Source organism: Lytechinus pictus, chromosome 5 (genome assembly GCF_037042905.1).
Source record: "Lytechinus pictus isolate F3 Inbred chromosome 5, Lp3.0, whole genome shotgun sequence".
Taxonomy (NCBI): domain Eukaryota; kingdom Metazoa; phylum Echinodermata; class Echinoidea; order Temnopleuroida; family Toxopneustidae; genus Lytechinus; species Lytechinus pictus.
Window position 1 is genome coordinate 32,386,755 of NC_087249.1, and position 14,428 is coordinate 32,401,182.

The 14,428-nt window shown below is 34.7% G+C and overlaps 1 protein-coding gene across 1 annotated transcript; it reads left to right on the forward strand.

Moving 5' to 3' along the window:
• The first annotated feature begins 895 nt into the window (after positions 1-895).
• On the forward strand, positions 896-9,365 carry LOC129262088 (large ribosomal subunit protein eL31-like). The gene is made up of 5 exons (XM_054900128.2): positions 896-934; positions 3,963-4,060; positions 7,303-7,428; positions 8,294-8,406; positions 9,278-9,365. Exons 1-5 carry the CDS (start codon positions 920-922, stop codon positions 9,310-9,312), a joined length of 387 nt encoding a protein of 128 aa, XP_054756103.1. The 5' UTR covers positions 896-919; the 3' UTR covers positions 9,313-9,365.
• The last annotated feature ends 5,063 nt before the right edge of the window (positions 9,366-14,428 follow it).

Sequence of the window (14,428 nt, forward strand, 5' to 3'; positions counted from 1 at the left end):
GTACAGCGATGTTTTATTGTTGTTACAGGTCCGTCGGTCGTCGGTTTTAATTACCTTTATATTACACACCATTATTATGGTTTAGTACGGCCCCACCTTCCACACTTCGCGCAAATCGGACTCTAAACACGTAGTGTTGGGGCAAAAAGGACATCCTTTATAAAACATTTTGATATTGTTTTATCATCCCCGCATATTTGACCCTAAACACGTATATTTTTCCGAGCGAAATAGATACCCTTTTTTCAATATTTTTGTGTTTTTGACACCCTTATCACGTTACGTACGTAACGTGCCCTATCTTGAAAAAGACATCCTTTTTACGTGTTTTTTTGGTCGCGCATGGTATCCACTCGTCAATGTAAGTGGCCCCCCCGGGCTCAAAATACAACTATTTGAAATTCAGAAGGATTTTACATTTGATTTAATATGATTTATTGTTCTCTTTTGCATTCATATCGTTCGTATAATACATTTTTTTATGCATAAGAAAAAAGAAATGATTACCTGTTTGGAATGAATCAAAGAAAAAATGTCACTAAAAATTCATTCTAAACAAATATGATCCACTCACAAAAATGTTTGAACATTCACAATTTGCAGGAGCAGATTGCTTGAAAAAAATGACAACCACGGATTAAAACTCATCAAATTGATTAATACATCTATAATTCAGAATGGAAACATCTGTTCATAATTTAAATGATGGAGATTATTGGATGATGGTGACAATTTTGAAGATGAGCCGCGCACAAACAATACATACCCAGGGAAATAGTGTACACCGAATGCATAGCTTTTTTAGTGTACAAAAATACCTCATAGTAGTACTCGCTAGATCTCCATCCATATCATATACTAGTACATGATGAACCTCAAACTTTATGTGTTGCGCGCCATCTACGTTCTCTTTTAGCTTATGCCAATATCCAAGGTATCTCTACTGCATATTTTTCTTTCGAAAAATCCACTTTAATCTTGGTTATTCGAAGTTATACTCATAAGTTGACTTTAGTGATCATGAAACAATATATTATTCATGTAAATTTTGAGATAATTTCTGTAAATTTCTGGAAATTATGCCCATAATTTATCACATTTCCCTATCAATTTAATCGGGCGAGAGCTCGAAGGTGAACTGAATACTACACAAGATTGTCACTTTTTGTGCAGTTTTAACAGATTAATGCATCAATCCAAGTCTGAACTCATCAATTATTTTTAATGATTTTAATGTATAATTCATTAAAATATAAGTTCTGTACAGTTATTGAGCGAACAATCGGTTGATTTGTTAATCACGAAACGTTTCCAGAGCTTAAAATTGAACCGTCTGTAACTTGCATATTGTTGCCCCACACGTTAATTTTGGTGTGTGTAAATTTGGCACGCGCCTGTCGATTATTTTGTATGAAGTGGAGGGCCCGGAAAGGAGGGGCACATGCATGTCTGCACACTTAAAGATTTAACTTGAGATCAGGGTGATCAGACGTAGCCAGGCGGCTTCTAGAGAGTAAAAATCATTTACTAACGTAAGGTCTAAGGACTAAGGTTACTCTCATACGAAGCCAGGGCTTCTATCTCACTCAGTCATAGTCATACTCGTACTAGACCCACACAAAGCCAGGATTCAGGCAGGAAGCCAAAACCTGAAACTTTCACCCCCGAGATTTCTAATTTCCTTCTAAAAGATCTAGACCTAAATCATGTAGGCCCTACATGGGATAAAAGTTAAAACTTCATATCCAACATTTCTATGCTCTCGTTATTTTTAAACAAGAATTCATAAAAAAAAATGAAAAAATATTGTGAAAAGATGGAAGAGACTTGCCCGATGTTTACGCCGCCATCTTGTTTCTTATTGTACTTCCCCAACGTTACGGACGCGAGTGTCGCGTAACGTTGCCGTTGGGGAAGTACAATAAGAAACAAAATCGGATAATAATAAAGTTATTGAAGTTTAAAGTTTAGCAATATTTCATGAAAACAGTCGTCATGAATATTCATTAGGTGGGCTGATGATGTCACATCTCCACTTTCCGTTTTCTTATGTTATTACATAAAATCATAATTTTTTCATTATTTCATACTTGTGTGAATAATATGTCTCCCTTATAATGAAATAAGTTGCAGCATTAAATATCTAATGCACTAAATCGGTTGTCAATCCAATTTTTCTAGTTCTTGGAGGAAAAAATTTGAATAAACCTAATTTCATATACCGGGTAATAAAATACAAAAGAACAAGTGGGAATGTGACATCATCAGCCCACCTAATGAATATTCATGACGACTGTTTTCACAAAATATTGCTTAACTTTAAAATTCAATAACTTTGTTATTTGTTATCCGATTTTGATGAAATTATCTGCATTTTGCTCAGTGAATTCTACTCTATTTATTAAGCTATAAATACTTTTAGCCCGGACCATCCCTTTAAACTTTTCTTTGCTTCCTTCTCCCTTGCTCTCCTTTTTCTTTTCGTTCTTTCTCTTTCTATTTTGTTTTGAGAAAAGAAAAACTTTGAAATTGTGTTTTTGCATTTTGTCAATTCATCATCTTTATATCCAAATCCCCTTTGAAGGATGTTGCAAAGTTTTAAGGGTACTTTCTGAAGCATAAATGTCTGTGTTTATACTTACAACTGCCCGTTGGTAATTAAATCACTCACTATGTATGCAAGAGGAAAGGGAGTTATTTAATTACATGTTTATCTCTCAACTTTCCCTGTTTTAACGACCTGCTGTGCGCAGCCAGAACGCAAAGTGTTGGACTGATATTTTCTCTTTGATAAATTTACTGGCCAACTCCCAGTTTTTAATGTATCAAGGCCTTGTATTCTAAGCAACTTTCGATTCAAATTAGTTAGGAACATCAATATTCATATAAATGTAAATTAATATAACAAAGTATAACTGAATATTCAAATATACAAACAAAAGATATATTGACTATTCAAACTATATGCAAGTTATTATTTAAGCTTGAGTGCATCAACTTTATACAGGGGTGTGAGAGTTCAGATTTTTTTTTTCGTTTTGATTTTCAGCTTAATTTCAGCTTATTTTGGGCTTTCCTCTGTACAAAAAGTATGGGAGCTCTTTCTATTTCAGACTTTTTCTACAAGTTCAGCTTTTTTCAGATCTTTTTATTTGTGACCACTCACACCCCTGTTTATATCAGAGGTGGAAGGAGAGGGAGAGTAAGAGAGAGGGAGTGAAGAAAGCTGTATGAAGGATGGTGGAGCGATTTAATACAAAAGAACATTGTGTGAGGAGTGTACAGCAGTTAATGTGGTAGAAAGAGGGGTACATGAAGGATTGGAACGTAAATGAAAAGGGTGAATATAAATGAGGGATGTTCTATTAGAAAAAAGGGATTACTCCTGAATAAGAGTGGAAAGAAATATAAGTACAAAATCAATCCCTACAATGACAATGTCTCATATTTTTGAATTGCATCATGTCCATGTAAGTAGGCAACCAGGGCAAATATATGACCGAGAGTCTAGAGTCAACAAATGGAACATTATCCCCCCAAAATAACATTGCCATGCATGTGCACAACTTACTAGGCTTACACACTGAAATAATATCACACAAACAAGAATAACAAAGAACATCAAACATATGTTAACTAAAAAAAAAAGCAAAGAAGCTTCAGTTGAAAATGATTTCCATGGTAATAATAAAGACTAAGCCAATTTTCCCATTGTCAGTAAAGGTGGTCCTTGAAGATGCTGAAGAAAAACTCTTCATTGAATTTCTAGAACATCGTACGAAACAAATGTGGACTTTAAAAAAAAAACTTTCAACTGATGTGAAGCCTCAATTGATAATGACCTCTTTATGATTGTGAATTTAAAAAAAAAACATGCCTAATTCTCTATTTGCTTGATACATTATTATCTAATATTTGACATTACATTGATATTATCTTTACCATGTTATCATTCCGTACAGATGGTGAAAAAAGGATCAGAGAAGAAGAAGCGCTCTGCCCTCAACGAGGTTGTCACTCGTGACTACACCATCCATCTTCATAAGCGCATCCATGGCGTGTAAGTCAAAGAATTGTATTATTTCTCATGTCATGTTTCATGGAATGGAAGACTTTTCAGTTCAAACCTTGAATTCATGCTCTGTCAAGGCTCCGTCATTTACCTCCCCCCCCCCCCCCTTGTCCATTCATTCCATAGTTGAGGTTGCTTTTAGGGGGTAGGAAGATGCAGCATTACAGATTGCTGCAACTTGGTCAAAAGGTGTACACCTTCAAACCCAGTCAGTAGACTTGTAATCGGGGAGGGGTGTATTCATTGTTAATACGAAGTTGCCATATGGGTAAGTTGTCAAAATCCACCATAATATATTTGGGTTCACAATCCTGCTTTTGCATCCTTTATTATGTTTGTATGTTGATTGACATAAATTTTCATGCAGGGTAATCATATTACATTAAGATGAGATTATGATCACAAGTTCTTAAGTGTCTCCAAGAATTTTTTGTACACTACATACAACAATGCAAAATGAGAAGATGAATTAAGTTGGAACCAAAAATTCCTAGCTTGGCTATCATAAAATATAATGAATTATATGATATGAAAGAGGGAAGTATAGACTTTGTTTTGCACCTAGTTAGAAATTGTGATCTGTCACGAATGAATGATTATGAATCATAATATAAAATAATTCATATTTTTCAGATCTTGCTATGTGTGTTTTATTATGAATGTGTTTTATATTAAATTATAATAATTTATTTGAATTTTAATAAAGTGTAATTTTATATATTGGAATGTGCAATATTCTCTCAACAATTTTTTCCATGAGGGCTCGCATGCTTCTGGGCAATAGTACTGAATTTTACTTTTGCGAGCCCTGGCCCATGGAAAAACTGCTTTCTTACTTTTTTCTTCTTTTCTTTCATTTCTACTTTATCCATATTGAATTATCCAATTTCAGATCGTATTTATGTAATTACATTGTACAATTTTTGTATGTTTTTGTAAATAATAATAATAATCATCATTGAAGCATAGCATGTAATGTTCCAATGATCATAACTTATTTCCTATTTTTCCGAGAGATGAGATGATTTATATGCAATTATTTAGGATTTCAATTGGTACTATGTACATGTATTTTACAATGCTGTTGCCTTATTGACTATTGTAGGGTCAACAAACTTTAGCCATGTTAGGGGTATTTGAGGAATTGTCATAACTTTGAAATTTTATGGATCTAGTTCATGAAACTTGGACATAAGAGCAATCAAGTATCCTTGAACATCCTGTGCGAGTTTCAGGTCATATGACTAAGGTCAAAGGTCATTTAGGGTCAACAAACTTTGGTAATGTTGGGGGTATTTGCGGAATCGTCATCATAACTTTAAAAGTTCATCGATCTAGTTCATGAAACTTGGACATAAGAGCACCAATGTATCCCTGAATACCCTTTGTGCGTTTCAGGAGCATGGCCAAGATCAAAGGTCATTTAAAGGTTAATGACCTCTGGTCGTATTGGGAGTATGTGATAAATTGGCATCATAACTTAGAAAGTTTATGGATCTAGCTAATGAAACACCGACATAAGGGTAATCAAGTATGAATGATTGTTTTGCACATGATCATGGTCAAAGGTCATTTGGGTGAATGGACACATTTTATTATCATATTAGTGTTTTCTTCTATGAATAATTATTCATTAGCTGTTTTCAGAGGCAGCACTGCTGCTATATCGAATTGCGTAATGCAGGCGAGACTGCCAGAGGCGTTCCACTTGTTCATAGTTCATTTCCAGCCAAAATGAACATCAAAAATGAGAGAGAAAGTATGGCCTGTTTTGCCCCAATGTTCCAAATAGTGATCAGTCATGCATGAATGATTATGAATATTTATATGTGACAATGCATATTTTCAGACCTTGTTGTGATTGAAGTGTACATGTATTGTGCAACGCTTCACTGATCATGACCTATTTCATACTTTTTCTTAGAGATGAGATGATTTGCTTTCATTTGATACAGCTTCTAATATTTCAGTTGGAATCATGCATTTCGCAAAAGATTTTGAATGAATGGATATATGTATATTTTGCCTCACTGACTTTCGTACAGGAATGTAATTAGATTCATTTTTCATTTCCCATAAAAATAAAACAGATGAAAAGGATAAAAGTTTTATATGGAATGAAAGCATATCATCTCATGATCTCGTCTCTCTCTCTCAAAAAGAAATAAGTCATGGGGCCCGCTGCAGAAAGAGTTGCGTTTAAACCTAAGCCAAAAAATCAATCGCAAGTCCCAATTGCGCGCTGTTGATTGGTTGAAAATCAAGTTGTGCATGATTTTTAGATTTGCGATTGGTTGCAACTCTTTCTGCAACGGGCCCCTGATCATTGAAGAATTGCGAGTTATGCTTCATTGATCACAAAAATGTATGAAAATATGTATTCTTAATGAATTATCTTTCATGCATGACTGATCACAATTTAAAACTAGATGGAAAACAAAGGCTATACTTTCCTCTTTCATATGATGTATAATACAATTTATGAAAGCCAGGTTATCAGTTTGTGACTTTGATCATATTTCATGATTTGGCAGTGTTTTTAATGTACACTGTACAAATAATACCTGTGTACAATGTAAATAGAATCTGCATAAGTTAACCTAACAAGTAACATAAGTCAAATAATTCTTGCAGTTTATGTCATCAAGAGTTTTAATTGTCTTTAGGCCGCCGCACACCTTACGATTGGTCCGTGATCAGATTTTGGAATAAAACTTAAATTAAATTTTAATTTGTATGCTAATATTCTAAATCATTGTACGACTATGCAATCATCTAAAGTGAATTTAATATCCAGTTGTAATGACGTCCTAGCAATCATACGATTGGCTACGATTTGAAACTACTTTGGCCTGTACTCCAAATAAAGGCTTGCAATCATCCAAAATTGTTATATTAGTATTCTTTCAGTTAATTTTTTTTTGAAAAAATTAGCAAAATGTGATTTATTCCAAATTGGATCGTCGCTCTGTCGTAAGATGTGTGGTGGCCTTGAGTTGCCGACACACTAGGGTCATGATAGAAACACAGAGCAATATAAATGGCAGATTGGCAGACATGAGTCTTATTCAAATCCATGACTTTCAAGAGGATCCCATGATTCACAAGGAAAATAAACTCAATTTATGTGAATTGGGAAATAAAAAATACAACTTCCTCACTTGTATTTCTGTTGCCGCTATAAGAGCTGTACTGTCATGATTGTTTTATCCTCACTTATGACTATGCAGGACTTTCAAGAGGAGAGCCCCACGTGCCATCAAGGAAATTCGTACCTTTGCCACCAAGATGATGGGTACAGATGACATCAGAATTGACACCAGGCTCAACAAGCACATCTGGTCTCAAGGCGTCAGGTATAATAACGTCTATATTGTTCTGAGATACTTATACTGTACGGCTGAGTCAAAACATTTAAACGCCGTTCAAACGATTGTTGAAAGCATAAATTATGCCTATTTTGACAACCTTTTATTCTGTATAGATCTAGGGTCCAGAAGGGGAAAAAAAAACTTCCCCAAAAGTTGCTGAAATTTCACATTTTACATCTTTATATACCTGAAGTGGCCATGTTTTTTTTTCATATTTCCTTGAAATTTGAAATTGTTTTAATTTAGTTGGAAACTTCTAAAAAAATATGAATATTCACCTCTTTCTTGACTCTGAAAAATTGTTTTATGATGTTACACTCGGTACATATTACAGTCCCACATGTAGACTATCATGGTTTTGACAGAGTGTAAATCAATAAAAAAACTATCAAACGGTCAACAATCGTATTCATTTAATGTTGCAAATATTGAAATAGTGATTGAAATATTTCCATAATTTGTCTTTTTGATTCCTTCAGTTTTAATTATATTAGAAATTGAGAAATGTCATACTGAGTGATCAGCAAAAAAAAATGAAAAAGGTCAAATTCAGATATCAAATTGTTCGAACAAGCTCGCAGAGTCCATGACCTTGGATGTCCAATTGATTGACCTTTGAGATTTTGGCTTCACTTATTAGTTTTTCCTTTTGTACTGCTGTAATATAGAAATGTGCCCCAAAGAAAAGTGACATAGAAATATTGAAATCGATGATGATCAGAAATCCAATTCATCAACGTTTCTTTTCAAAGTCCATTTTCTAGTAAAACAAATTGTTTACTAAGATTATCATTGTAATGGTATGAACATCTTATAAGAATGTGTGGTGTCTTGTCTTGTTTTCATACAGGAGTGTTCCCTTCAGGGTGAGGGTAAGGCTTGCCAGGAAGAGGAATGAAGATGAGGATTCCCCACACAAGCTATACACCCTCGTCACACACGTACCTGTACCATCATTCAAAGGTAGGTTCTTAACCACTCTACTCGTACTTGAGAAGAAACTGTAATCAATTCAAGCATTTCACAATTCATTATTTATAGGAGGCCTGCGAAGAAGCACTATATCAAACTTGGTACTCTTGAAATGCAGTTGATAGTTTTATGCCTTCTTCAAATAATTGGTGGAAGAGGTTACTGAAGTGTGTTGTTAAATGTAGAGTGTTATGATTTGTCTATCTGACATTTTCAAAATTTGTAGAAAGTTGCAGGCAAAATCCATTCTGATTAGTAGTGGGGTTTATGGGAGAAAGAGGTGGAAAAAAGATAGATTAATAAGTAAAGATAAATTAAAAAAAAAATCTTATGAATCATCTAAGTGTTCCAACAGGCAAAACATTGTGAAAAAGCAATTTTATATAATGTGTATTTTTGTTTATATTTTATTCAGACTAGGCTGGGATGTATAAGATCTGACAAAATGTGATTGTCGGATATTGTACTATCATGTTATAAAGAAATCAAATTTAGTGGCATATTCAAATAGCGACAAAACACAAGCTTAATTCATAATGAGTGTCTGTTTGGTAGAACCCTCTTGGATGCTCTGTGAAAATGCTGATATAATAAGTGGCATTTTAAAGTCCCAATCAATCAAACAATAATTAAAAAATATTTTAATTCTTAAAACTTACCCTCCTTTTTGATTTATTTCATGAATACTGCTGACATTATCCATGCACAGAAATAGCTGATTGGCATTGATTTCATTCACAGTACGTTCAACCGTATGTGTAAGTTTTCCTAAATATTTTCCTTTCTCATAAAAAAAAGAGATTTAAAGCATTCACCAATATGCTCATTTCTTTCCCTCCCCCCCCCCCCTTGTATCTTTCAGGTCTACAGACAGTGAACGTGGACAACCAAGAGTAGATATTAAGATCAGAGAAATAAAACAAGTCATTCGCATGTGTACATGGTAGAAACGGTTTATCTGTGTAGTGCTTGGAGTCCATGCGTGTCGTACAAACCTTTATGGTGACTCTTGCTTGTTTTTGGAGCGGTGTGAATTTTTGTGTATGCACCTTTTGCAAAAAAGGATTGATTATGTAAGTATGACAGCATTCAGAAGCCAGTGGAAAGAGAGATTGTGAAGGCACTAAGAAATGTATGAATGTAGAAATTGCTGGACTGTGAGGTTGTTTCACAAATAATCAAGTTCGACTTTGCATTCCTCGTTGTGTGTGGTGTATCATTGTATGATGAATAATCTTTCCTTCAGTGGTCAAAACATAATGAATTAATTTATAATGCCATTGAAAAGTCATTAATGAGATAATGCTTGGTGTGCGATACCACAAAAAATAAGTCACCTCTGGCAGTGGTGCTATGTGTGTAACAATGAGTACAACTTGATTCTTTGTGGAATACCCCTCTGGTGTTGTATGAGTGTGATTTGTTTGTTTAGCAATTACCATTTAAATTTAGTGACTCCTTTTATAAGAAAAGTGTCACTTGACCATGTCACCATCAAATAGTTTATTGCCACTTGATCTATTGCACTCGTTGAATTCTAACTTCATTGGTCCAATCCTACATTGTCTGATGCCCTTTTGGTCTCATCTCACTTGGTCTTATTCCATTTTATCTATAACTTTTGTGTTTAATAACTATTTGATCAAATAAGGTTACTATGTAGAGTTATGATTACCATTCTTGTAGTTACCATGGAAATCTTAATTGTGGTTGGCTGCCGAGCCCTGTATACCATTGTAGTTGCTATTACAATAAATTTACATTAATTGTATTTGTAAGTCTTATGAAACAAACCCTTTTATGCTCGCATCTTCTACTACCTATTAACCACTGGTAATGGACCAAATTGATCAATACATTCATTTATTTTGTTATATCTGTACAATATTTTATTTTTTATACTAAATGTTCATTTTGCAAAATGAATTTGGGATAATGATAATAAATACACAAAATGGAAAATAGACCAAGTGATAATGAGATGAAATGGACATTAGATCGGCATACTGTAGTGATGAAAGATGAATTAGACCAAAGGATTTAGATCAAACAAATGGCTGCAAACCCAATGAAATTGCTTTGGTCTGATTATCAAAAGTTTTATAAACAAAGAAAATAGGGAAAATTGTAACAATGGAAGTCATATTAACTTTCTTCTTTCATAAGTTTAATCCAGTAACATATAAGACAAAATAGTAAATAATGCAAGTAAGTGTAACTGCATCTAACGCAAAATATGTACCAAAATAACAATTTAATTGTAAATTTTATATTTTTCATGTTGCACCCCCAGAGTCCTTGTACACAGCAAAAACTGTGGTGTTAACTGGTGTACATAGAAGACCACAATAGTTATTTTACACCGGTGTTGAATTGGTGGTGTTAGTTTTACACCTTATAGGTGTCATTACAACACCTTTGGTTGTTACATTTACACACTTTGGTGTTATTTTTAATCTCTTGGGTGTAATTTTAACACCTCACGGTGTGGTCCTCTATTAACACCAACTGGTGTCAGTTTTAAAACCGCAGTTTTTACAGTGTACCAATTTTTCACTTCATGTTGTGAGGTATCTGAATAGCACTGCTGATGAATTATGGTGCATAGAAGCATGGGTTGGATTTTGATTTGTAATGGATAGGTTCTGAAAGTATGTAGTGAGTGGAATTGAGCGTAAATCATAAGAGGGACTTTCCTTTAACATGGGTACGAATGTAAATAAAGGAGAGAGATGAAGGTGGTGAGAGCTAATTTACAAATGAGTACTAGAATTTTAATGTTCCTTGACCTAGAAACAATGAGTGCACGGATAAGGGCTCTGAGGTGTGATTACACAAATCCAGTGTGTTTCTATCAAGGTCCATCGACTATGTATTTAAAAAAAAACTCATCGCCGGGAATAGCTACCTTCATACATTATGAACAGCCCTCTTTGATTACAACTGTCTTTCATGATTGAAGGTAGTTTTCATAATTATTAGAAGGGGCACTAAACTCGTTGGATACCCTTTTACATTATGATTAACAACCCTCCTCTTAGATGGTCACTAATTCTGGGGCCTTTTTCCATAATGAACAGATTCTTTCTCTGATTTGACTCACGATTTTATATGAAGTGAGCAACCCTCTATAATCATTTCAATATTATGAATAGCAGTCCTTATGATTAATGACTCTAGTGGTGAATTATATCAACACTTATTGAAAATGTTATGAATCGTGAACCTTATGAATAATGGCCCTTTTTACTTTATGAATAGGGAGCCCTTTCGTTAAAATGAACGGACCTTCTGAATGGTGGTCATGCCAGGGTGTTTGGACATGGGGAGGTCGAGCTCAAGGTTAATAAGTGGTGTCTTTTTTCTTCCTCAATTTAAACATTGTTAAAAGGGGTAGAATGAGGTAAACTTGTTATATGTACGAGCATTGTGTCCCTCTTTTAATGACATTTCCTCCCTCTCCTCTCCCGGCCCCATCTCGAGATCTTTTTTGCAGGGGGGGGGGGCGCTCTCTCTCTCTTTTTTTCTTCTCTTTAATTCTGTTCACCTCTCTCCCTTTCTTTCTGATTTCCTCTCCCTAAATTATATTTTAGCGTCTTAGATAAAGAGAGAAAGGGGAGTTTTAAAAGGATGTAGCTCTGTGGACGATACAACTTACCAGCATGCTTATTATGCTTACGGGGCGGTGATACAACGGGCCACCCCTATTAATTTATAGTTGATGAAAAAACATGAAAAAGGGATGACCAGGAAAGAGAGTATAAAAAGAGAGGTATTGGTCGTGTGATCAGTGGAAGAATAAATGGCTTTACCTTTATGTCGTCTCTCCTATAAAAAAACACAACGGCACCGCTGCTTGATTCCTTGATGAATAAGGGATATCTAGGTCAATGTAATTTATTGCTTTATAGGGGTCATATCTATCGTACATCTCTTCGGAAGGCAAAAGTTACACAACAAAGAGGTCAGAAAAATTCATAAATGGGATCAAATATTGCGAAGTTGCATAATAGCTGGTGGAAAGTTAATTTAGTATCTCCGGAGCTCCGAGAAACTCTTGTAGTTTTCTCTAACTTTTACACCATTTTTTTTTTTTTACACAAGCAGACACTGAATGTTTTGACATTTTTCAGATCCGTATTGCAGTGAACAGGTGCGGCCAGATAGTGCCATTGGTATTTTCATGGGGGGGGGGGGGGATGGGACCTAAAGGTCACGTCTCCCCCCCCCCCCCCAATTGAACGAGTAAATATAATTGCGCAACTCATAACTCTCCTTGTACACGTCTTTTTTTTCTTCCAAGTTTTTCTTTTATATTTTCTCCTCTTTTTTTACTCCTTGAAACCACTGGGTCGGTCACACAGCTGCTCCTGTAGCTCCGTCCCGCGTGTACTTAAAGGACAAGTCCACCCCAACAAACAAATTATTTGAATAAAAAGAGAAAAATCCAACAAAAATAACACTGAAAATTTCATCAAAATCGGATGTAAAATAAGAAAGTTATGACATTTTGAAGATTCGCTTAATTTCACAAAGCAGTTATATGCACATCCTGGTCGGTATGCAAATGAGGAGACTGATGACGTCATCCACTCACTATTTCTTTTGTATTTTATTATATGACATATGAAATATTCAAATTTTCTCCTTATTGTCAAGTGAAACAGTGATTAATTCCTCTCTGTACATGTGGAATGAGCATTGTTTAATACTATATGGTTCAGTCAAGTCGGTCCCTATGGTCAAATCTGTAAAAATTGAAATATTGTATAATTCAAACGATAAAAAACAAAAGAAATAGTGAGTGATGGACATCATCGACTGACTCATTTGCATGTCACTGTCAACTGTGGCCTGTATTAACTATACACAAGTCATGCATAGAGTAGCCCAAACATTTTTTTAATATAAAATCATTAATGAACGCGTTTTACGATTAAATCATTTTTTAATTACCCTATTTCCGTAACCTGTGTAATTGGCAATATATCGTTTGAAGAGGATTCAATGTTGCACAAAAAGCTCCCCCGCAGTATGAGTTGATCTGAAAAGCTCCGTAAAATTGTAATTTAGCGATTTCAATTTCAACTTTGTTTATCTTCGGAAACATGATAACTTTTTGTCGTTGTGTCCTTTTTTGGCCGCGTATATATTTTTAAGTCTCTTCCCCTTCCACAAAACAAGGAGTTACCAGCTCCTTAATTGCACAATTTAAATTACATAATGTCCAAAATGTTCCCTTGTAGCATTTTCACGGAAATGGAGCATTCAAAGAGTAACTCCTTGATTATAAAGATAAAATGGTTTTATCTGTTCAGGATCCCTGTAGTCGGACTTTCTTGTTCTCCATTCTGATAAGCCTAATTAAAAATCTAAGGCCTATTTTAATTATAGGCCCGATGGTCTAATTACACCATTACGTTTGTGCGCAGACGATAGCATATTAATTAAAAACATAAAATGTGGATTTGTGAAAATCCATAAGACGTTTATATCAAATCTCATACAGATAAAGCAGTAAAACTGATACGACACGGAACCTTTGATCGGTTGTAAAGTTGGTATCAGATTGCACATCAACGCCGTCTCCATAGCAACGGGGTCACGTTTTGATCTTAGTTTACACGGTTCGCTGCAAGAAAACATTTGTAATTGTTCCTGCTTTGACACTGTGTGATTGTAATTGAGAAAGATCCGTTTACAATGGTTATTATCTTCGTGTTGATAGAAATACATATCATAGCCTTGAAATGATGGTGGTTTTATTGGGCGGAGAAACACTGGTAGAGAAAATATTAAGCCACAATAATCGATAGCGTCCAACCCTTAAGGCAAACTTTATTAACTCAACAGAGCGAAAATCGATGAAGAAACGTCCTTTTCTGGTTAGAAAGTCATTACGCGGACATAAATGGGCCGAGTCGTTTTGGAATGAGATTGATTTTTCCTCTATTTCTTTTCATCGTTAGGATTTCTTTTGTTCTGTATTGAAAACTTGAAAAGCATTGTGTAT

What these genes read in the sequence shown, in the direction of transcription:
- LOC129262088 (XM_054900128.2), top strand. An exon ending in CATAAGCGCATCCATGGCGT is followed by an intron (nt 4,061 to 7,302) that starts GTAAGTCAAAGA and finishes ATGACTATGCAG; the next exon opens with GACTTTCAAGAGGAGAGCCC. An exon ending in ACCTGTACCATCATTCAAAG is followed by an intron (nt 8,407 to 9,277) that starts GTAGGTTCTTAA and finishes TGTATCTTTCAG; the next exon opens with GTCTACAGACAGTGAACGTG.